Source organism: Dermatophagoides farinae, chromosome 3, assembly GCF_024713945.1.
Source record: "Dermatophagoides farinae isolate YC_2012a chromosome 3, ASM2471394v1, whole genome shotgun sequence".
In the NCBI taxonomy this organism is placed as follows: domain Eukaryota; kingdom Metazoa; phylum Arthropoda; class Arachnida; order Sarcoptiformes; family Pyroglyphidae; genus Dermatophagoides; species Dermatophagoides farinae.
In genome coordinates, this window is record NC_134679.1 from 6,865,402 (window position 1) to 6,890,054 (window position 24,653).

At 32.0% G+C, this 24,653-nt stretch overlaps 3 protein-coding genes and 1 long non-coding RNA gene across 15 annotated transcripts in view; 1 reads left to right on the top strand and 3 right to left on the bottom strand.

The window, feature by feature from the left end:
- The window catches only part of Col4a1 (Collagen type IV alpha 1), a 48,214-nt gene extending 38,537 nt beyond the window's left edge, over window positions 1-9,677 (top strand). For both annotated transcript variants that reach the window (XM_075729505.1, XM_075729506.1), the window contains 8 exons: window positions 4,737-5,039; window positions 5,628-5,691; window positions 5,753-5,803; window positions 5,867-5,944; window positions 7,893-8,153; window positions 8,222-8,467; window positions 8,534-9,057; window positions 9,136-9,677. In XM_075729505.1, coding sequence (XP_075585620.1) covers window positions 4,737-5,039; window positions 5,628-5,691; window positions 5,753-5,803; window positions 5,867-5,944; window positions 7,893-8,153; window positions 8,222-8,467; window positions 8,534-9,057; window positions 9,136-9,390 — 1,782 coding nt within the window. In that variant the 3' untranslated portion in view covers window positions 9,391-9,677. The remainder of the gene's footprint in view (window positions 1-4,736; window positions 5,040-5,627; window positions 5,692-5,752; window positions 5,804-5,866; window positions 5,945-7,892; window positions 8,154-8,221; window positions 8,468-8,533; window positions 9,058-9,135) is intronic.
- On the bottom strand, window positions 3,514-4,730 carry LOC142597412 (uncharacterized). Its single transcript, XR_012832142.1, has 2 exons — window positions 4,374-4,730; window positions 3,514-4,266 (listed from the first exon to the last, which is right to left on the bottom strand). It is a non-coding gene; the product is annotated as an uncharacterized LOC142597412 (long non-coding RNA).
- Window positions 9,678-10,159: 482 nt separating the features above from the next.
- Fas2 (neural cell adhesion molecule fasciclin 2) lies at window positions 10,160-17,197 on the bottom strand. 11 transcript variants are annotated; one of them, XM_075729517.1, is made up of 25 exons: window positions 17,038-17,197; window positions 16,259-16,911; window positions 15,362-15,965; window positions 14,958-15,250; window positions 14,670-14,886; window positions 14,312-14,574; window positions 14,124-14,225; window positions 13,988-14,062; window positions 13,809-13,866; window positions 13,660-13,724; window positions 13,454-13,564; window positions 13,130-13,386; window positions 12,997-13,028; window positions 12,860-12,898; window positions 12,705-12,754; window positions 12,588-12,617; window positions 12,365-12,517; window positions 11,846-12,308; window positions 11,759-11,777; window positions 11,552-11,682; window positions 11,240-11,491; window positions 11,048-11,155; window positions 10,868-10,969; window positions 10,526-10,627; window positions 10,160-10,441 (listed from the first exon to the last, which is right to left on the bottom strand). In XM_075729517.1, the coding sequence occupies exons 4-25, from the start codon at window positions 15,064-15,066 to the stop codon at window positions 10,360-10,362; spliced, it is 2,820 nt and encodes a 939-aa protein (XP_075585632.1). In that variant the 5' UTR covers window positions 15,067-15,250; window positions 15,362-15,965; window positions 16,259-16,911; window positions 17,038-17,197; the 3' UTR covers window positions 10,160-10,359. The 11 variants fall into 11 exon arrangements, with proteins under 11 accessions (XP_075585632.1, XP_075585624.1, XP_075585623.1 ...); XM_075729509.1 differs by lacking the exon at window positions 15,362-15,965 and having other exon boundaries at window positions 16,385-16,911; XM_075729508.1 differs by lacking the exon at window positions 15,362-15,965.
- Window positions 17,198-20,247: 3,050 nt separating this feature from the next.
- LOC124495287 (uncharacterized) lies at window positions 20,248-24,529 on the bottom strand. Its single transcript, XM_075729731.1, has 7 exons — window positions 23,778-24,529; window positions 23,622-23,709; window positions 22,598-23,550; window positions 22,396-22,534; window positions 22,014-22,327; window positions 20,999-21,877; window positions 20,248-20,864 (listed from the first exon to the last, which is right to left on the bottom strand). The coding sequence occupies exons 1-7, from the start codon at window positions 24,088-24,090 to the stop codon at window positions 20,770-20,772; spliced, it is 2,781 nt and encodes a 926-aa protein (XP_075585846.1). The 5' UTR covers window positions 24,091-24,529; the 3' UTR covers window positions 20,248-20,769.
- Window positions 24,530-24,653: the final 124 nt, after the last annotated feature.

Here is a 24,653-nt window from a genome sequence, read left to right on the forward strand (position 1 = left end):
GAAGCTTGTTTATTTTATAATTAATGTGAAAGTCAGTTCAAATCAATAATGTTTACATACATACAGTACCAGTAAATAACTAACACGACCAGTTCAGAATCGAGAAAACATCAAATCCAACCTAACACGATCAGTTCAGAATCGAGAAAACATCAAATCCAACCTAACACGATCAGTGCAGAATCGAGAAAATGACAAATCCAACATAACACGACCAGTTCAGAATCGAGAAAATAACAAGCCCAAACTAACACAATCAATTCAGAATTCAAAATTCAAAATCCAGAAAATAACAAATCCAACCTAACACGATCAGTGCAGAATCGAGAAAACATCAAATCCAACCTAACACGACCAGTTCAGAATTGAGAAAATGGCAAGTCCAAACTAACACAATCAGTTCAGAATTCAAAATACAGAATCGAGAAAATAACAAATCCAAACTAACACAATCAATTCAGAATTCAAAATTCAAAATCGAGAAATAACAAATCCAAACTAACACGACCGGTTCAGAATCGAGAAAATGACAAATCCAACCTAACACGATCAGTGCAGAATCGAGAAAACATCAAATCCAACCTAACACGATCAGTGCAGAATCGAAAAAATAACAAGTCCAAACTAACACAATCAATTCAGAATTCAAAATTCAAAATCCTGAAAATAACAAATCCAACCTAACACAATCAATTCAGAATTCAAAATTCAAAATCCAGAAAATAATCCAACCTAACACGACCAGTTCAGAATCGTGAAAATAACAAATCCAACCTAACACAATCAATTCAGAATTCAAAATCGAGAGAATTTTTTTTTTAAATCATATAAAACTTCAAAGGTTCATTTCAAATACAAAAATTGGTCGAATTATTACGATTCATAACACAAGTGATAGAAATTCTAAAATTATTCATATTTACTTTCAAGGTATGAATATGGTCATTGAGAGAGCGGAACATATGTTTTGTGTCAGTTGTGCTATTTATTCTATCCGATTTGTTTTTATGGTGATTTCGAATAAAATTCATTTGTTTTCTTATTTTTAAATTTGTGAAATTGTTAATTATCGTTAAAATCAATTAATATAAGCCTCAACGTAAGTCGTATTTTGTTCTTTTGCTGGTTGCTCATCAATATCTTTGTTGAAAATGATTTATTTTCAGAATTGCAAGAACAGAAGAGTACGAGTCAATAAAAATTCTTGCAGATCGGTTTGTTCTTTTCAACCATAATGATGCTTGGAAAATTGCAAATAATTCCTCCTGGAAAATCCAACACGACCAGCCAATTTTGAACAGTCAGTATAAATATGAAAATCATGATTTTGGTTACGAACGTTATTTAAGAAGTTGAAAAATACAAATGGGTGATGAAATTGGTTAACAGGCAGCATTAATTGAAATTTCAAATCTGATAAATGATCAACATATAAGGAATGTTTGATCCGATGAATATTTGTAAGATAAATCAGCTTTTCCCAAACTTTTTTGAACGCTGCCCGGTATGAGATTTTAAAATTTTTCGCGACCCGTGTTAGTTTGGACTTGTTATTTTCCCGATTTTGAATTTTGAATTCATAACTGATCGTGTTAGGTTGGATTTGCCATTTTCTCGATTCTGAACTGGTCGTGTTAGTTTGTACTTGTTATTTTCTGGATTTTGAATTTTGAATTCTGAATTGATTGTGTTAGGTTGGATTTGTTATTTTCTAGATTTTGAATTTTGAATTCTGAATTGATTGTGTTAGTTTGGACTTGTTATTTTCTCGATTCTGAACTGATCGTGTTAGGTTGGATTTGTTATTTTCACGATTCTGAACTGGTCGTGTTAGGTTGGATTATTTTCTGGATTTTGAATTTTGAATTCTGAATTGATTGTGTTAGGTTGGATTTGTTATTTTCACGATTCTGAACTGGTCGTGTTAGGTTGGATTATTTTCTGGATTTTGAATTTTGAATTCTGAATTGATTGTGTTAGGTTGGATTTGTTATTTTCAGGATTTTGAATTTTGAATTCTGAATTGATTGTGTTAGTTTGGACTTGTTATTTTCTCGATTCTGAACTGATCGTGTTAGGTTGGATTTGATGTTTTCTCGATTCTGCACTGATCGTGTTAGGTTGGATTTGATGTTTTCTCGATTCTGCACTGGTCGTGTTAGGTTGGATTTGTCATTTTCTCGATTCTGAACTGGTCGTGTTAGGTTGGTTACACACAACATTCACAAGTAAAATTATAGTACTTTATTATTCTTTTTAGATTAGCTTTTATAATAAATTTGAAATTCATAATTTATTTTGTTTTCACAATCGGATGTTCAAATGCCACATTACCATTTTAGTAATGTATCATTTGTTGTATTCATGATAGAATGTTTTTACATTTATTAAAATTTCCATATCGATGTTTTCTGATGTTTCTCACATCCTTTGATGATCGGATCTTTAATGATTAATTTTGATACATCCATTTTTGTGATTTTTATGATTTCCCTGACATTTGTATTTCAATTAAATTTTACAACACTTATTAATATATTTGTACCATTCAGAATGGACATTTAACTTTAGCTATATAGTTGGCAATTGGTTTGTCATTCTCTCTATTTTGTTCCTTTCAGGTTAGATTTTTTAATTTATTAATTTTATTTTCAAATAACAATGACAATTTTTTTACCCGCGCCTTAATTTGTACATACTTAAAAAATTTTACACCCTCTTACGTTATGCGTAAATTTTTTTGGACAAGGGGCGACGAAATTTTTTTTTGCACAAGGGCGCCCAACAGCCACGGCTCGGCGCTGGTTACGACCGTAGTTTTAGACTGATTTATGAATCGATTCCAGTATTGTTCGAAAGCCTGAATATCTTTTTATTTGAGCATTGAAAATATTTACATCTAATTGAATAGCATTACAATATTATTAAATCTTAAAATTACGAATATATACAAATAATTACATATAAAAGAGTTTGGTCCAATACACATTCAGTTTATTTTATCATGTTTATTCCTGGGAGTTATCCATGGTTCTCTTTAACACCTGATCTTGGATATACGCTTGGAATTTCTCTGTTAACCCCAGGCCTTTCTGAAGTATCCTGTGACCAAACAATTAGAACTGTGGTCACTTTACTTCCATACATAGATTTCAGTTCGTTGACCAGCAGTTCGTCAATCCTCTTGTTCAAAATAACATATAGAAATTGGCATAGAAATTCTTAGGGTTACCATACGTCTGGATTTATTCCGAAACATATCCGGAATTGACCCTATGGTTGAGAAACACTGATAAATGGATTAACAAGATTTTTGTTTGGAAAAATATGCTAGTTCTACATAGAAAACAAGAGATATTACGATGTAATACATAGGTTTCAATAATAACAGAAGTTGATGTTTTAGTACTTTCATTCAGAAAATCCGACTTTTCGACAATCAAGATCAAATTAACTGTACTTAGATAAAGATAATGCAGATGAGTTATATATCATTTTGAAGCTAAATAAACGTGAAATAAAACGCTTTTAATTTTATAAAAATTGAATGAATAGTTTTGAAATTATTCATCTTCAAGTAAATATCTTATATATAGGATGATGGGCATTAATAGACATAGACTAGTAAAAAAGAATAGAATAAAAGACTAGTAGATTATATTGTGCTATTATACAAGTGTGACTATTGTTTAATAGGTTATTGCTTACGAAGTAACATTAGTGTATCCGAATTAATTAGACATTCTACTCGAAAATCATTCGTTTATTGATTAAATATAATGATACCAGCCTGGCCCTGCGGGACTGACTAATTGACTGTCATTTATTTGATGCAAAAGCTGCATCAACGCGCGAAGCTAAAACAATTAAAAAAAAACATTATCAAAGCTACATCATACAGAGTTCTTTTTTAGAAACTTTCTGCCAACAGATGGCATTGAAAGCATTCCCTACTGTTGGATGTACATATACACAAACACTGATTGGCTTACTCTTTTACATTGAAAAAAATCCTAGCGGGAAAAAATGGCAAATTTTGTACAGTAACAGTTATATTGTTTTGAAATATTGGTATAAAAAAGGCGTGGTTTACATAGACTTGACTCCCCCGTTTTTTTCTGTGTATATAAAGTATGATGATGATGATAAGAAAGAAAATAAGTTAATTGATGATATTATCTTAGTGAGGAATCCGATTTACTGGTGTATTGATAGTAATGACATGAACAGCGTCTTCGTTGGAATCAGCAGGCATAGATTGGTTATCTTTGGATGATATACAGGAAAAACGAGCATACGTGAGAAAACAATCAAAACACGAAAAAGAACACGTGAAGACACAAACACAAGAAAACACGAACCTTGATACTCACTGAAAAAATGACGACCCCTTTTCATTTGTCTTCTGGTATTTTATATGTTGGCGTTTGGGTAAGCTGATGATTGACAGTTCAAGCTTTTGTCTTTCTCCAGCTGAGGAACCCCTTCATATAATCCGTTACATTAGTCATTCTTGTTTTGTTACAATTTTACTTTCGTGTTTTCTTCATCTTTTTACCGTATATTATCGATATTTATATTTCTACTAGAATGTCCGATAAAGAATTCAATGTTGTTGAAACCCTTAAACTGGGCCAAGTGACATATAGACAATGGTTAAAGATTGTTATTATTATTAAAAATTTCATTGTGCTATTGTTTAATACAAATTAAAAAAAATTTCTTTTACCAAAAAGGGCGAACGTGGACCACAGGGACCATATGGCCCAATGGGCTTGCGTGGAACTTCCGGTTTGCCTGGTTTTCCGGGCCTAAAAGGAGAAATCGGCAATGTTGGTTTAAAAGGATTGAAAGGCGAACCCGGTGATGTTGGATTGCCTGGTTTTTCCGGTCAAAAAGGCGAAAAAGGCCAAGCTGGCTTACCTGGTGGTGGCGAAAAAGGTGAAAAAGGTGACTTGGGTTTACAAGGACCAGTCGGAATTTCGGGAGCCAAAGGCGATAGAGGTTTGAACGGCATTCCTGGCTATCCAGGACAAAAGGTAAGATATTTGTTGACTAATGACAACAAATCTCCCGTCTTTGTCAAAACAATAACAAACAATTTAACCAAAGATTTTGTTTGACAAGCGCGTACAAAAGGCTCTTTTGTAAGTGGCTTAGTAAGAATATATCTGCCAACTGTGAATTTGTATCCACATGTTCGATTTCAAAATCATTCAGCATCTTCGGAGAATGTTTCAACAATTTTTTTTTTGATTTCAAGGTCGAAATGTCTTGATTTTTTCATTGTTGAACCATTGAAAATATGATTGGCTGATTGATTATCACATTTAACTTTGACTTTCATTTTGAAACCAATAAATTCTAGCACTTTTTTTTCTTCGTGGCAATAAAATTAGAGTTATAGAATCGAAAGGATCTGCTACCAATATGTTGTATGAATATATATTGATTTACAAATAATAAACACACAATAATAACTTTAGAATTTTTTTTAGAATAATAATATAATAAATTTCGTAAAATCATTCATATTTATACATTACAAACAATAAACTAATTATAAATAATTGTTTGTTATTTGTTGACTAATTACAACATTCTAAATCAACTGTTCTCTTGAAAAGGGTGACATCGGTTTTAGTGGTGCTCGTGGACCACAAGGACTACCTGGCCTGCCTGGACCCAAAGGTAACAATCTCGATAATAATTGAGAAATAAATCTAAAATCTTTTTTTTTTTCTTTGAATAGGCGATATTGGTGAACCTGGACTGGATGCAAGATGCTCCGATATTGGAAAAAGTTAAATTGGAATTCAGATCATTATTTTCAATTATCCTGACTGATGTTTTTTTTTGTTTTCAGTAATCAAAGGTGACCGTGGCTTACCAGGAATGCAGGGACTTCAGGGACCAGTCGGGCCCCCAGGAATCGGAATAAAAGGTTCGAACGTTTTTTTAGGCTTTAATAACTAATAAACTTTATTAAAAGCTAACAAAATGACAAACTATCAAGTCATAATGCAATCTCATAGTTCACACAACATTTCTCCCTTGTTGAAAAGAAATGACTTGACCCAATTTCAAACATACGATTAGATGACAATGTTTTTGACAATTAGTTGACATATTCAATAATAATAGGAGCATTGCAATCATAAAAAAATTTAAATTAGTTTATTGATTTCGATATCAAAATACAAGTGGCCGATGAAATCAAATATTTCTTTGATTGGCAAAATAAAGCTTTCGATTCAGCTTCACAGCTAGACGTGGCGATTTTCTGTTGTTTTGTACGTTTAACCACAATAATACCAGTAGTCAAATGACGTGAAGAACTAAATCACCTTTGCGGATGGTGTTACAGAAGCAGTAGCGAATCACCATCGAAAATAATCAAATATAACCATCATCAAATAATTTCTGTGAACAGACAGCAGATTGAAATTGAATTTACCATAAGCCAAGCAATACCGGGTACTTACGTACTTTACCCACCGCAGACTGGTTTGTTTGAGTTTTGTTTAAAATAAAGACTGTTTTGATTCAAAATGTGTTTAGTTTAATTTAGTTTAGTTTAGGTTAGGTTAGGTTAGGTTAGGTTAATTTTTCCTAAGGCTTCTAAATACAAACAATAGAAATAATAGAATTATATAGAAAATTAAGACTGTTAACATGTAAATTTATTGGTTTGCAAGTTTGTTGTATTAATATCGATACAGATTTTTTAGTCTGCAGTGGTTAAAGTACGTAAGTACCCAATACCGTTATTCAAGCGTATCGTATCTTATGGCCACGATTTATTAGATTGATCACAGAGAATTTCCAATTTCATTCGTTATAATCGGATCGCCACCAGCAGCTTCCAATTCCAACACTTTAGGCACCGCATTGATAAGAACAGATTTATCATTGTAGATTTTAATAATCATCACAATTTTATTCAATGAAAAACATTTATATATAAGCATATTAACAAACAAACATGAAAAACAACATTGAATGACCATGACAAAAAACCAGCCACTCATGGTGTCATAGTGTTATAGTCAACTTGATGCAACAATCATTAGTGACCTGTAACCAGAATCGAGAATCCAAGTATTGCGATTTGATGATCGTGATGAACACTGATCACTGATCTAGCTTGTCGACTCACATTGGTGGCGTTACTGTTGCTGTTGCTTTGTCTGCTGGTTGAGGCCACTGTTGATGTGTGTTGATTTATGACCATTATCCCAGTATTTCTTATATGGCAATTGTTGGTGTTATATATAACTATTACGGTTACAATATGAGCATTTTAGATTCGATTTATCATTTCCCTTTGATGATTTATTCTTTTCATCCTCTTCCATCAATGCATTGGTGATATCTTTCATGGTGATGACTATCACGTGATGTCAAGCGATCCACCAACCGATCAAACTTCAGACGTGCAAGTAAGATGTATTCAACATCTGGGTGAATTTTCAAACAGAAGATGTAACTTTGGTTTCTGCTTCGGCCAGTGTTGTTCTGATTGTCGATACATTCATGCTCGTTATCGCATTCGATAATCGGAGCAATACTGAAGAAAGATCACCGTCACTCTTAGCTTTATTATTTTGATTAGTAGACATGTCGAAGAGCAAAAGAGATGAAAAAAAAACAAATTGGAAAAATAGACAAGAGATGTGTTGATGTGCAATGCAACAACCACGCTCTGCTACCAATTGTAGGTTTTTAAAGACAAATGACTGAATTTATACAAATAATAAAATGATGACAAACAAATAAAAAAGCACACATACTATTAAGACTATCAAGTCATAGTGTAATCTCATAGTTCACACACAACAATTTTAACAACAAAATTTTGGGTTTCATTTCAATTTTGTTTTACTTATCAGGAGATAAAGGTGAACCAGGTCCCATCGGAAGTCCAGGTCCCATCGGAAATCAGGGACCAAAAGGTGAAAGAGGATTGGATGGATTGCCAGGACTTCCGGGGCTAAAAGGTGAAAGAGGATTGGATGGGTTACCTGGCGCCAATGGACAAGATGGACTTTTAGGTCCCCCTGGTCCGAAAGGAAATGTTGGAGCACGGGGCGAAAAAGGGGATAAAGGGGAAAGGGGATTGGACGGGGTTCCTGGTTTGCTCGGTATCAAAGGTGATTGATGCTTGTTTCTCTTGCTGAGCATATTCTCCAATATATATATTGTTTTCTCAATATCAAAGGAGAAAAAGGCTTGGCCGGAAGGCCAGGAATGAACGGATTGATCGGACCACAAGGCCAACGTGGTGATAAAGGCGATTCTTGTGTGGCACCCTTGATTACTGGAGAAAAAGGAGAGAAAGGTGAAAGGGGATTTCCGGGCCGAGAAGGTTATGCGGGACCGGCTGGGGTTGCGGGTGAAAAAGGACAAGTTGGACCTAAAGGGGAAAGGGGATTGGACGGCCTCCCTGGTTTGCCGGGCATGAAAGGTAATTAATTAATGTTTGTTTCTCTTGCTGAGCATATTTTTCTAATATATTTTGTTTTCGCCAAAGGTGAAAGAGGTTTCGATGGTCTTGCTGGTCCAGCTGGCTTGAAAGGAAATCAGGGTCCCAGAGGATATCCTGGTCTAGCTGGCGATTCTGCATCCAATTATTTTACCGGTATATTATTGGTACGACATAGTCAGCAAAGCTCCATTCCAGAATGTCCACATGGAATGGGAAAACTTTGGGATGGTTACAGTCTACTATATATTGAGGGCAATGAAAAAGCTCATAGCCAAGATCTTGGATTTGCCGGCTCTTGTTTACGACGATTCAGTACGATGCCATTTTTGTTTTGTGATTCAAATAGCGTCTGTAATTATGCAAGCCGTAATGATAAATCCTATTGGCTAACAACTAATGCACCGAAACCAATGATGCCCGTACGAGAAGCAGCCATACAGAATTACATCAGTCGTTGTGTTGTTTGTGAAGCACCGAGTAATGTGATTGCCGTTCATAGCCAAACAGAATCCATTCCACAATGTCCACAAGAATGGACAGAACTTTGGATTGGTTACAGTTTTGCTATGGTAATTTTCTGGTTTTATCAATTGTTTGATTGAAAAAAAATTGATTAATGTTTTTTTTCTTTACTGTTAAATATATAGCATACCGGAGCAGGCGCTGAAGGTGGTGGACAATCATTATCAAGTCCAGGTAGTTGTCTGGAAGAATTCCGTGCAACACCATTCATCGAGTGCAATGGAGCTGCTGGTGGTTGTCATTTTTTTGCCAATAAATTCAGTTTCTGGCTAACGACCATCGAAGCGGGCAAAGAATTTCAGAAACCAATCAGTGAAACATTAAAATCCGGTAATCTACGTAGCAAAGTTAGTCGTTGTGCTGTTTGCTACAAGCCATGAAACAAAACAAAAAACAAAAAACGAAAAAAAAGTTTTAATTATCTTTCTTGACAGCATTTCTTTTAAAAAAAATGATGAAATGATTTTTTTGCCAAGTTATATAATATTCTCTTGTTATGCGTGTTTTTTTAAAGAATTTTTCCTTTTTTTTCAACACATATTCTGGCCATTGAAACAAACAAATACGAAAACTGAATAGTAAAAATACACACACACACGAATGACCAATTTAAAAATGAATAAAATTTGACAATTTCAACTTACGTGTAGTTGGTTGAAAATAACAACATTTTTTTATTTCTAAAAAATTAAATATTCACAATCGCTTACAGATACAGTTACAGATAGATATAAAGCATGGATAATAAATAAAACAAATTTGCTGGTGGTTTAATGATGAATATTTGGCCCAGATTCTTTCTTTCATTCGAAAATCTTAGCATCCGATATTCTTTTTGGCCACTAATTTACAAATTTACAAATCTAATTTATAGCACTAAATAAAAACGAAATGGCCTGTAGAAGAAAAAGAAAACTTGTTTGGTATAGATTGTTTGGTTGATCGATGAATGAACTGATGACTAGACCGACAAGAAATGATCATGATGTGTTGTTCTTTTTATTTAAACTAATTTTTGACTATTTATTGTCTAAGAAAACTTTTTCATTGTATTGATTATGCTTCAAGTCGTTGTTGAATAAAGATAAACTCAACTCTACATAATTCGCATTGAAATTAATTTATAAAAATAAATAAAAACGAAAAAAGTAAAAAAAAAAATAATTTTTGTCTTTATTTACAAATTTGAAAAATTCAGCAATTCGATAAAAGTCAAAAAAAAAATATTTTCAGGACCAGAAAAAACGATACACAATAACGATGATGCAAAAAAACATGAATTGAAAAAAAATTGGCATTGGCAGATAATTATTATTTCATTTTAAGGTCGATGATTCTCTTTTTCGTAATTAAACCACGCTATCCTGGTCCCTTCTCGTCTGTTGTTGTTGATGGAGATGATGATGATGATGATCAAATCTTTCTCGTTCACTAAAATTTTTTTGAAATTGAAAAAAAAAAATTTAAAGTTAATAAAATTGGAAATAATTTTCAAATTCCGGTTAGTTTTATTACCGATCATTATTATTATTATTATTATTAACATTATTATTGGTTAGCAAAGATGTACTTTCACCATTTGGTGATTTTGTTGCATAATTATTACTACTATTACTACTACACGTGCAAGTGGATTTTTTTTTTTGGTTTGGTTTGGTCCATCGAAACATAGATATGAAGGAAAAAAGAAGAAAAAAAGAAAATAATTAGGATAAGGATTTGCATGCATAACATAGTGGATAATGAATCCCACATTCCCCCAAACACACACAAAGACACAACCCCAATTTTTAAACAACGTGCATTCGAAATTTACCACATCACCCCCCCCAAAAAAAAAAAATTTGTCTTTCTTACTCGAATGCTGGATTATCAACTTCTATCGGTCGACCATTCGTTGTATCAATCACAGTTGGTCGATTATTTGCGCTGACTATATTTCTAGATTGATATTTTGGACTGATAATGAGTTTGATTCGAGGGATTCATAGATAATCATTTAAAACATTGAAAACATTAATCAATTCAAACACTTACTTGTCATCCATATTGGCCACCATCATATTATTCAATTTATTTTGATCATCAGTTTTAATATTACATACATGTGTACGTAAAAAATAGATTACGCCAACTTTGTATCGACTTTTGTGGTAGGGGAAAAAAATTCATATTATTTACAACATAAAACTGAGCAATTAACAGTTATTTTTTTTGCGTCACACTTACCAATAGAAAACTAGATCCATAATGATGAGAATCAATATGACAAATATCATGATAAAAGCGGCAATCATGCCGATCGGAAATGAAAGTCTTCCTTCATTTAATTCATCCATAGAATAATCCTGATCAGGAAAATCTGATGATGGTGTTTTGAATATAATATTGGCCGGTTCAGAATAGCCTAATGCATTGTATGCACGTAATTCGACACGATAATATGAATCGGATTTTAATTTGGTCAATGTTTTTGATGTCCTACAAGATATTGATCAAAAATGGATTATCATGGTTTTCTAAAAAAAACAAATAACTTACATTTCATCATGATAAACAGATATTTTACTGATAATTGGTTCATGTAATGGTGTAAAACCAAATTCAGTACGAAGAATAGGATAATGTCTAATCTCAAAATATTCGATAGGTCGACCATTATCGGGCGGCATCTTTAAAAAATAAATAAATTTAAAAATGATAAATGATTTGAATTTGCATAAGCAAAAGAGATTACAGTAAACTTACATTCCACATGATCGTAAATCTAACAAAAAAAACGAAATGAAAACATTAAAAAACAAGTAATCAGAATGGAATTGAAATAATTCATACTTGTGCGGATAAGGCGACAGAATTTCATCACGATTTATCGTATCGAATGGAAGATTATGAAATTCGGGTTTATCCGGTTTAGTCTCGGCTTTTGTCTGTATTTGCCTCTCCTGTCCGAATTGTCCTTTTCCAACTTCATTTTCGGCCAAAAAACGGAATGCATAAATTGTGAATGGTTTTAGCTTATCAATAATGTAATCATTTTCCAATTTTGAGAATGGAAGCTCTTTGGTTTGATGATCAATTTGATCATATTTTTCATAATATTCGACATGTAATTTTTTGATTGGCATTCCACCATCAAAGAGATCATTATAGATTCTAAATCTAATCTGTGTTGGTGCTATATCGACAATTTTTATATCATTAACTAAACCCGGAACAGTTGCACGATCCAATTGTATATTGATGTAATTTTTTCCCAATGAATTTGTTGCTTCACAACGATATATGCCAAACACCTCTATAATGAATGTGAAAGTTTAGATTAATTTTTTTTTATACACACAATCAACATACGTTCATCGTAGATGGATTTCGTAGGTGTAATGTACAATTTACTGATACCACCACCAGATAATTGTGCACGATATACATCATTGTCGAAAATTTCATAGCCATTTTTATACCATTTTATCGTTGCATTTGGAATTGCATCGGCAATACAAGTCACTGATGTTGAGAAATAAAAAAAATTCAAGTTTCTGGCCAAATCCATTAAAAATCACAATAAAATACTTACTATTGACTGGTCGATTATCCCAGGTTTTAACTGAAATTCATGAATGAAACGATTAAAAAAAAAATTACTAAAGTAATGATGATCGAGAGAGTCAAAAAAAAAAAAAAATTTATTTACCATTGGTCATTGGAGTCAATGACATGTTCGGACTGAATTTCACTTCCAAACTTTCGATTAATGAGAAAAAGAGAAAAAAAATGATTAGATTTTCTTACTTTTTTTCCATTTTGATCAACTAATTATTCGAGTAATAGTAGTAGAAGAAAACTTACTGTCCAACCAATTCGGCAAATCCGGCATCATTTTCAGCACTAAAACATTATTCACAATGATGATATAAAATGATTGTTGTTAATCATCTTTAGTTTTTTGATTTTTTTTGTTTTGTTTTGTTTTTCAAATTACTAACCGGCAATAGTAGAGGCCATCATCGTCTCTGGTCTGTAGTAAAAAAAAAGAGTGAAATTAATTTCAAAAAAAAAATCAATCAAAATTGTCGCAAACGATCCGTAACGATGTGTGTGTGTGTTTTGATCACTTACCGTATTCAAATAGGTCAACGTTAATACTTTTTCATGTTTATCCATACGTTCTTCCAATATGATGCCCGGATCGCCATGAATGAATGGCCGTGTTAGACCATTTTTACGTATGGTTATCATCGGTATTGGTATTCCAATCACACGACATTCAAGATATGAACGTTGATATTGATCATAGCTTTCATTACGAAAACTTCGTATCTCTGGCCGTTGATAAACACGTAAATTGGTTGATTTTTCACTTTTTCCCGCCGAATCTTTTAATCATCAATAAAATGGTAGTTTTTTAATTTTCTTGAGAAAAAAGAAAATCAATCCACTTACTTTCAGCAATACAGGTAAAATTTCCTTCATCTTCATGTTTTTTCAACCGACTAATAACAATCGTACCGGTATTTCTATCAACAGCATAACCACCAACTGAGCTTAGATTTCCTTTTTTTTCGAGATAGAAAAAAAACAAATTTAAAATTGAAAAAATGAAAATCAATAAACAATAAAATTAAAATCCAATCACCAGAATTACATACTTCGATTATTATCCAACCAGGTGTATAATGGTTGTGGAACACCGGACGCTTCACAGGATAGTTCACTGAAAAATTCAATTCAAAATTGAATGAAAAAAAAAGAAATGATAATCATTGAGGCGATTCATAGGAAAACAAAAATTACATACATTTGTTCATTTTCAATACCAAAACGTGGTTCGGAAATTTTTTCGACCATTGGTCGGGCTATATATTATTTTCCATCATCATATGAAAACCGTTGAAAATTGTAAATTGGAAAAAAAAATTTCAATTTCAATTCTTTAAAATTGTAATAAACAAATTTTCCGGTCCACTTAGTACTTACAATAGATTTGTACGGTAATTCGTTTCTCCTGTGTTGATCCCGTTTCGGTTACTAATGCGCTTACTTGAAACACACCTATAATATATGATATCAGTGAATCAACATCATTGAAAGGCAATGAAATATGATTATTTACCACCATCATCATCAGTGATTGAATCTTTGATGATAATACCACTGGAATTGATTAAATATCTTGGATTACTATCCAATTGTCGACCTTCTTTTGTCCATATGACTATAAAACGCATGTGAATGATCAGATTACATATGTTCAATTAAAATTAATGAGATACAAAACATTAGAAAAAACAGAATCATTACCATTTGGTTTTGGATTGGCACTAGCACGACAATTGATTCGTTCACCAACATTTCCTTTGATTAGATATTGTGTTTCAGGACAATGGTCCCATGTTACATCCTCATATATATTGACATTAATTTGACTTTCCAATGATTCAGAATTCTGTAATAATCCACGACATTTATATGTGCCACTAAGTTCAGGTTTAGGATTATCAAAACTAAGAAATAGATTTCCATCACGATTGATTGTTTTGAATTCAGGATGTCGTTCTAAGAATCTAATGTTGATGATTTTAAATTGAAAACAAAACAAAAAAATTTTTTGATTCACAAAACAACCAAGATCGACACACAAACAAAAACAAACACATACATTGGATTAATCTCTTCATCTTGTGGTGTAAACCAATATAGATCGGAAAATAAATTTGAATCACCACCTTGTCCTTTACATGTAATGACAAATTTTTGATTCGATGGTTTCGATAATGATGCTACATTTGGATAGATTTTTAAACTATACTGTTGTTGTTGTTGTTGTTGTTGACAATCAACAAATATTATGAGACCATTGAATATTACAAGATATGCTTCAATCAATGAAAACAAAACAAATATGAAAAAAAAATTCATAAATCAAATCAATGGATTCTATACTTACAAAATAAAATGATTATAGTCAAATGTTGATAAAATGACATGATAATTCGGTTGTTGTTGTTGCTGCTGCTGCTATAGATGTTTGTTTGCATTATGAGATTTTTTTTCATTTTGTTACAATTACTTAGATTGGCTATTTCAATATTTCTATATAAATGTAATGAAACGGAATGGAATTTTACTGCAAAACACTCAAACACAGACACAGAGGATTTATCACATTTTAATTTTTTAAAAAATAGATTTAAATCGATGATGATGATGATGATGACCAGGGAATTGAATTTTCCAACCCTGTAATACGAGATACAAAAAAAAATGAATCAAAAAGCTTGAATTGAAATTGGAAAACCCCGAAAAAAAAACAGTAAAGATGAATATCAAAACGAGGCAATACACACACACGATTTAAAGATGGACGATGAATGTTTCAATCACTATAGTCAACAGTTTGATTTTGTTGTTGTTGTTGTTGTTGTACATAGACAACACACATTAATCCATCCTAATTACAGAGAAAGCGAAAGAGAAAGAAATCGAGCGCGTAAGCAACAATTGTCCAGTCTGATGTTGTTGTTGTTGTTGCTATTGATGACGATCATCATCATCGTCATTATTATGGCAATAAGTGAATTGTAAAACAACAACGACAAAAAAAAATTAATTCAGATTCATTGAATGAAATGATTAAAGTGTTACACTATAGAAGATAGAACGTCGTCGTCGTCGTCGTTGTCGTCATATCATATCATGATGAACGATAGAATTGATACATATCCATATAGTTGTAAAAAAAATAAATTAAATCAAACAAGAATCGGTATCATCGTCATTACAAATTTAATTTTTCTCTTTATTTTTAGTCATCATCATATTCGTCAATGGTCGTCGTAGATATATAATCTCAAACAATTGTATTATTGTCAATTTCACAAATATATAGTGATGATATAATAATAATGATGATGATGATGATCCACGCTAACAATCGATTCAATTTTTGGTGTAACTTAATGATGATGATGATGATTATTTATTGTTTGGAATGAATATTTTTGAAACACACAGAGAAAAATAGTTTTCAAATATGACACAAAAACCGGTGGTGGAACCAAAAAAAAAAAAAAAAAAACCGAAAAAATTAATCATCAAAACACACAGCAAGCAACCAAATCAACATTTGAAAATCATAAACCGAATGAATGAATGAAAAAGAGTCGTTTGACGACTATCCACACACCGACATTTGAATTAAACTGAATTGGAGAATTGAATTGAACTGAAAATGAACGATGAACTTACCAACAACAAAATCTGAACATCGACCAAAGTGCACACACACACACACACACACTGACACTAACGCACAACCTTCTATGATTTAATATGAAAAACACACTGATGATGTGAACAAGTGAACACACTCACATTTAAACCTTAAAATGAAAATTGAATGAGAGAAAGAGAGAGAGTAGTAGGTAGATTTTTGGTTGATTTTCGTTTCGCATTAAAACACAAACAAACTCTTATGTTCTTATGATCAAAATGGGATGTAATCGGTCGGTCGTCGAATCAAGTCTTTTTTTTACAGTCATCGGTTCGGGTCGGGTCGTTGATTCGATTTGTTCTTTCTCTATTCTCCATCTATTTTTGTTGTTTTCCTGGTTAAAGAAGTAGATAACTAAAAAAAACAGTGGACATTGGTTGCTACACCAACATCAATACAACACTATCACCACAAATCAAACATCAACATCATAGATGAAAATGTCTAGTTGCTGTTCAAATATGATGATGGCAATGATAATGATGATCGTCACACACACACAAACATTTACCACAGGTTTGTTATTGTGTCGTTGATTTGGTTCGGGTGATTTTTTTTTTGGTTGCAAATGTTTACAATAATAATGACGTTTGGTTTCGGTTCACCTAGGCCGGATATGTATAAAGAGCTACAAATGAGAGAGAGAAATGCCAGGTCATATGGTCAATGTTCAAAATATTTTTGCACATGAAAAAAAATAAAAGAATTATGATTACAAATAGCAGCCAATCTATGATGAGATATTTTAACTAACCATGGAACGCGGTAACATTGTTTTGTTTGTATTCGATATGAGTGTGTGTGTGTGTGTGTGTGGTGTATGTACAATCATCATTCATTACTTTGTATGCTACAACTATGATGATGATGATGATGTTGACGACCATAATAAAAAAGGTGAGTCGTCGTCGTCGTCGTAGTTGTTGATGATAATGATGATGTGTATTTGGCCATCACATCAAAAAACATTTTGTATATGAGAATAATGGATAAAAATAATGACGGTGAATCCATGGTAACCAACCAAAAAAAAAAAAAAAAAAAAACATCCATCCACACACAGAGAGAGTATATATCATTTACACACATTATTGAATCTCTTTTTTTTGGTGGATTAATTTTGTGGCTAAAAAAATTTGCTGCAATTGAAAATGAAAAATAAAAAAACAAAACAAAACAGAAAAAATGCAATATATCGTTTCTCTTTCGTTCATTCTGTTTTCTCTTTCTCTACCATCCATACAATGTAAATATTGTTATCAATATCAACATTTTTATTTTTTTTTTCATTCATTTTAGTCGATGTTTTCTCTTTCAAATACTTGAACAAGCGATTGATTGGTGAAGTGATTCGTTTTGTTTTTGTTTTTTCATACAATTCTTTGTTTGCTCTTTACAAAGGGGCCAAAGGCCATTTTTTTTTTATTTGATGATTGGGCAAAGATTTTCTCTTTCAATAATGATTTCTACATAGTTCATGACTTTAGATGTATTTGTTTTATTTATATGGCCCATCACCATCACCAATACACACATACAGGTAATGGGTCGAATAAAAAAAAAACATTCAATAAATTAACATCATCATAGGGAGAGAGACACACAATTATTAGAATTTTATAAAATCAACAAAAACAAATCAAAATGCAAAAAAGCTATTTGATCAAATCACATTGTTTTCGTTTTGGTCAAAATAGCTTTTTTTCAACAAAAACAACAACAACAACAAAAGAGTTACAATAAAATGATGATGATGATCACTTACCGATATATAAACTGGTAATAATTTGATTCGAATAACTACAGTTGTGTTCGATAGCAGAAGCAGCAGGCAGGTACAACAATAACCGTAACTGCCAGGTTGAATGACATTTATTTTTTTTTTTTTGTTGAAAAAAAATATAATGACGTTTCATGAATGAAATGAAATTGGATACCAAAAACAACGACGACGACGACAAAAAAACGGTCTCTAACTTTATACTAATCGTGATTAAACGATAAAAACACTAATAAAAAACGAAAACAAAAAAAAGTGTGTAGTTTTTTTTTTTGATGTGAGTGCGAAACAAAACGAAGAATTTAAAAAAAAAAAACAAAGATTGGATTTGGATATTGTGGTCAGTCGAACAAATAATGTGCTCGTAATCACACTGTTCGCATATGCTGGGACAAAATCATTTAGAATTGCCAGAATTTTTTTTTTTTTTTTTTTTTTTTGAAACCCGAATCAAAACGTAATGTCTGCGATATCTTTGAAAAACATACACACACACACACACCAAAAAAGTTGTTGCTTCTGTAATCGAAAAATGAAATGAAACAGATAAAATGAATGAACATCCAAAATCTCTCACCGGACGGCGGGATAACAATGAATAAAAATTTGTTTTTTTTTTCATTGTATCATATGTCCAGGCATACACACACACACACACACGTGTTCCATAAATCCAAAAGTCGAGTCTATTACGGTTTGATGACTTTTGATTATTATTATTATTACTATTATAGCCCATATTTGTACGTGTTACATACAAATAAATGAATGGAACCGACTTGTGTCATCGTTGTCGAATATATATCATTCGATCCATACATTTTTTTTTTGACAATGTGGACAATGATGATGATGATGATAAACACTAACGTTATACACTCGTGGTATAATAAATCTCTTCTTTTTTTTGTTGCTCCTCACTACATCTATTGTCTACAATTTTCTTTTGTTATGCCGAAAGAAAGAAAAAAAAATTTTCGGTAATACGATTCGACAAGCTTTAGGGCCATTTGTTGTTGTTGTTGTTGTTGTTTTTGTTGCCCGCCGCCGTTTTGTTCATAATCATCATCATCATGGGCATTGAAAATGGAAAACGAAAATTTCTTTGAATTCACATTTACTCACACACAAAATGGTGACAACAATAACAACAACAACGACAACGACTGTGAATGGGAATTAAATGAATGGATTTTTGTGTGCAAGTTACTTTGTATAACGTTAGAGCAAGCAGAAAAAAAATTATAAGTAACCAGATCAATGATTTCAAATGGATCAAAAAAGAAAAAAAAATTCGATTTGAAATCCTCATGAGTAATGAATAGATGAATTTCGATCCGAGTAGTGAGAGAGAGAGAAAAATGAACAACACATTGATCGATTCCATTATTACGTTGCCAATTTTTTTTTTCGTTGGTCGTTGTTTTTCGTTTCATCATTAGAATTGACAATGAATGAATGATTTGTAAGTGGATACCTTTGAAATGTACCACCATCACTACATTTTCATTTGTATGACAAATTTTTCGTTGTGTGTGTGTGTGTGTGTGACACAACATTTACATCAATGAATGAATGAATAAAATGGAGAAGGGTCTTATGTCATAAAATCGATGTAAAATTTTTTTTTTTTTTTTTGGATGGTAAAAAATAAGTGGACAGATCAATCTACAATGCCTAATCAAAACAAACAAACAAACACTTTTCACCGATAATGATTAGTTTGGTCACAATTCGAATGATTGGTGAAAACAAAAAAAAAATTCATTATACAGATCTCTCAAATTAGATATACATTCATTTATTCAGTTCAACATCGATAATGGTGACAGCCAAGTTGAACTAAATAAATGAACCACACAAAACAACAATTGTGACCAAAATATAATTACTCTATCTATCTATCTATCTATTCTATATTTATTATATTGAAAATCATCATCAATTCCAAGTCTCAAGAATCATTCATCATTGATCGGTTCCATTCATGATCATGGTACCTATTATATTTATCAAACACGTTTCATTTCATTCAATCAACACCGATATGATGATGATCGACTGATTGAATTGTTTTTTTTTTGTTTTTTCAGTATACGATAAACAATCTGTCTAGTCTATTGTTGACAACTGGCAGCAACAGGCTTTTCATCAATCAAATAGAAAAAAAAACCTGAATAATAATTTTTCAATTAAATTTTCTTTATTAATTGTTAATGATAATAATTATTCATTGTTTGTTTACATCATCATCATCATCAATATTTACATTGTTTTTTTTTCTTCAGCTTCTGGGCCACGAACCACACATTAATGATGATGACAAGATAAAATGTAGAAACAAATGAAAGACAAAAGAGAAACAAAAAAAAACGGTTAGTTTTCAAAGCTAATCAATAAATATATTGATGACAATTAATGTTGTAGTAAATCAATGATCATTGTATATAGGAATAAAATAGATAGAAAAATTGATCAAATCATCGATGAATCGATCATTCATTTAGGAAAATTCTTTTTGATTCTTTAGTTTTTTTTCCATTCAAAGTTTGGATTCATTTGCATTCCATTCATTCAAATTACCATCATTAAAATATTTATATAAAAGTTCGTCGTCTTTGTTTTCTATGACAAACTATATCACATTTTTTTCTGTCCTGTAACAGTAAAACAGAAAAAAGTTGTAGTTGTGCGCGTCATTAGTTTTTAACAATCAATTTCCGATGTTATCTTTATTATTCGATCATTTTTAATGTCAATCATACGAGTGGTGGTCGACGAATCGTTATCGTTTGTTGTTACTGTTGGTAGTAAGGAAAAAAAAACAAAACGAAATGAAAAAAAATTGCAAATTAGAATTCCGATTTTGTTTTAATTCCGTTCCGCTACAAATGTTTTCTAGTCTTTTTTAATTTTTTTACCCATGAATTCATACCTGATGTTTGTGTTGTAATTTTTTTAGGTGAGCATTTATTTAACGAAACAAATTGTTGTTGTTGTTGTTGTTGCTGCTGCTGCTGCTGTCGATGATGATGATGATAATTATCGTTGTTGTTGTTGAAATTATGATTATTTAAACGATTCTGATGATTATTATTCATATTGTTGTTATTGACTGATTCATTATTATCATTTAAATCGACATTTATTATTTCTGTTGATTGATTACTACTGCTGTTATTGACTGATTCCACTTCTGCAGCCAACAATAGTGATAGATTATCCTCATATGATGATTTTGTTATTGCATAAATGTCTTGTTGCTTTTGTCGATTATTAGTATCAGCATCTAAATTTATACGATTCATCGATGATGTATCGATCGGATGATAATCATAGCTACCATATGTTTGTTTCATATGTTGAGCAATACTATCCAACAACGATGTTGGTGATAGTGGCGGTGATTTAGCCATCTTTCTTGTTCCATAATGAACAATATTTCTTGCTGATGACGAATCGAATCGTTCCTCATTTTCATCATTATAAATTGTTGCTGGTTTTGTTTTGCCTTCCAATCCCATGGAATTCATCATCATGATCATATCATCATAATCATCACTGGAAAGACCTTCTTTCATTTTTTCATGTTTTTTACCATTTCCTAATGGATCACCATCATCGTCATCATCATCATCATCAACAATATCATCATCATCGTCGATATCAACCGAAGAAAATTCTTTTCCTGTAGCCATGTCCGGAATAGTCACGAAGGCACGTTTGTTTATGTTTGCCTGTTGCTGTTGTTGATATATCGATGGTTGTTGTACCGAAGACGTTGATGGCATGGCCAAAACTGTATTTGATTTCACTAATAAAAAAAATGAACACAGGTCAAATAAATAGATATTGGGATTAGTTTTAACAAAATAAGCCGTGTCATACAAACGTTTAGAGAATTTATAAATTTGCATTCTATAATTTTGTTGATTTATTTGTCGACATACTCGTTGTATAGTTAGCCCATGATGGATTACGGCTACGATCACGTGAAATTGCACCGAAATTTTTTTTACTGCTACTATTTCCCAATGGTTGTTGTTGTTGTTGTTGTTGATCGGATAGATTTTCCGGTGTAGGCGTTGTTGATGATGATGCTTCATCATTGCCCAATTCATCACTACCACCGGATGGTGTTGAATCATCATCATCATCGTCATCATCATCATCACCTGCGCCACTTGAAGCTTTCAATGATGACAGACTTTTACTTGTTTCATTCGATGATGATTCAACTTCGGGTTGTTGATGCGTTAAAGATCTGAAAAAAAGGGAAATGAAATGCAAAAAATAAACAAATACATTATTCATTCCTTATTGATTATTTACGTTTTGGCACTGAATTCTTTCGAGTCAATAAGATGGTGTGACATTTTCAATATATCCACTACGGTTGGTTGATGATGAAATACGATACCTTGTCGTTTTTCATTCGGTTTTGGCGGTGATTTCGTAAATTCTCTAATACCTAGTTAATCAGATGATAAATGTGAATTTTGGAAAAGTCAACAGAAAAAGAAAAAGAAATTACCAGGATCAGTAGGCGATTCATGATCACTAATCGGTATTGATCGGCCATAAATTGATGATTCTTTGGCCACTAATAAATCACTTTCTTGTGCCAATTGTTTGATAACTTCATCTTGTAATATTAATAATTTCTGTTTCTGTTCTTTACCATATTCGTATGCACGAATAAGCTCGTCCTGGTTTGATGAACCACATGATGCAATCGAATGATAATGACTTAATACATTTGATGATTGATAAATTGGATCCGAATTTTTATCGACATTTTCCAACATTCTTAATTTACAATCAATAGAATCGGCATATTGTGGAGGACATTCGATACCTTTTTTCAGCAACATATATGGTGGCTCGGAAAATTTTGCTGCAAATGTTTCATAAGTATCACTAATCTTTGAATCACTTTCAAATCCGGGTAAATTGAATGTAGCATATGGTGCCGCTTCATCATCATCGATGAAACTGGTTTTTGTTTCATTTTTAAATGCATCCGCCAAAAAATCTAAACACGTGGCCGGATTTTGTGCCGTTGATTGATTGTTGAATATTTGGTCATTTGTTGTTGTGGCCGTCGTTGTAAGTGGTTGCTGTTTGGATGTTTGTTGTATCGCTTGCTGTTGTTGGCTATTATTATTATTATTATTTGTCATTCCTTGTCGATAGATAACGATCGAATCAATTTCTTTGGCTAAATTTGGTTGAGATTTTGCTGTCATTTGATAATTTATAACCTTAGCTACATGTTCGGCTCTTTCCACTGATCGTACAGCATTTTCACTTCTTATTGAAATTGGTGTACCTGATGGTAGACCACCATCCGTTTCATGTACATTGTTATTTGTTGTCATTACATTTCCAGACGCTGATGATACTGTTGCCGAATTGGCAACATGAGCACCACATTTAGCACAGGTTCTTGACCGATATAACATATCGGTTTTTTTCATATACATTCTAAATGTACAGAAAATGGAAACATTAATTTCATTTTTTTTCCAGAAATGGAACAAGAAAAAAAAACTTACATCAAACAAACGACAGCTATACATCCTGAAATCAGTATAATACAAGAGGATGCAATCGAAACAATGGTAGCCGTATCAATGTCCACACCTGAAACAACAAATAAACAAAAACATGACACAAAACATGTAATGTAAACACAATGTAATAGCACATACCATGATAATGATTAATGTTTGGATTATTTAAATGATGATTATGATTGTTATGAAGATGATGTGATGATCCTGATGATAATGGTATTTGTGGTTGTGGTTGTTGTTGTTGTTGTTGATGTGTTTGATGTGGTGGTGGTGGTACAATGTAATGATGATTATTATTACGATCATTAATCGGTGGTGATATAGCTATACCGGCATTATTCAATATGACCGGATATTGATAAGAATTCGATGATGATGATGATGATGTTAGATTATTATTGTTGTTAATTGTCTGTATCGAATACGATCCAATATCATAATCGGCCATAGTAAATCAATCAAGTAACTGATAATAATCAATAGAAATCAATTATCTGAACCATACATAATATGTGAATATGAAGCTAGCTAGCCACAGAACCAAAACAAAACAAAACAAAACAAAAAAACAGTGAGCGGAAAAACTTTGAAATTTCTCAAAACATAAAACAATTTTCTATCCTTTAATAACACAATATAGAATGTTTCATGGTGGTTGTTTTTAACATCATCAATAATCGAATAATAATAACAACGACAAAAACAACAACAACGGTACTGTGAGAATGATAGGTCAACAAATACAAACAACCTCGATTCTATTGATTCGGGTTGCCACTAAATTTTTCCCCATCACATTCTCTTTTTTCATCATTCATCTCGCTATTCATCATTAATAACATTGAATTTGTCCAATTCTGTTGTTGTTGATCTAAACTCATACGCATGATTGCTGGAAATTTTTTCTTTACTTTGAGCTTTCGGTTATTTTTTTTTGTTGCTAGATTCTTGGACGCTGCTGCTCATACTGGCTCTTTATTATTCGTTTTTTAATACTCCTGATTCGGAATT

Bases quoted from the DNA above. Each gene is read 5' to 3' on its own strand.
- Fas2 (XM_075729508.1), bottom strand. From the start codon at position 16,278: ATGTTCAGATTTTGTTGTTG. The intron at 15,251-16,258 runs GTAAGTTCATCG...CTCGTATTACAG, and splicing joins ATGTTCAGATTTTGTTGTTG to GGTTGGAAAATTCAATTCCC. The intron at 10,970-11,047 runs GTAAGTGTTTGA...ACTCATTATCAG, and splicing joins GTGGCCAATATGGATGACAA to TCCAAAATATCAATCTAGAA.
- LOC124495287 (XM_075729731.1), bottom strand. From the start codon at position 24,090: ATGGCCGATTATGATATTGGATCGTATTCGATACAGACAATTAACAAC. The intron at 22,535-22,597 runs GTAATTTCTTTT...CTGATTAACTAG, and splicing joins TGAATCGCCTACTGATCCTG to GTATTAGAGAATTTACGAAA. The intron at 21,878-22,013 runs GTATGTCGACAA...TTTTTTTATTAG, and splicing joins ATGGGCTAACTATACAACGA to TGAAATCAAATACAGTTTTG.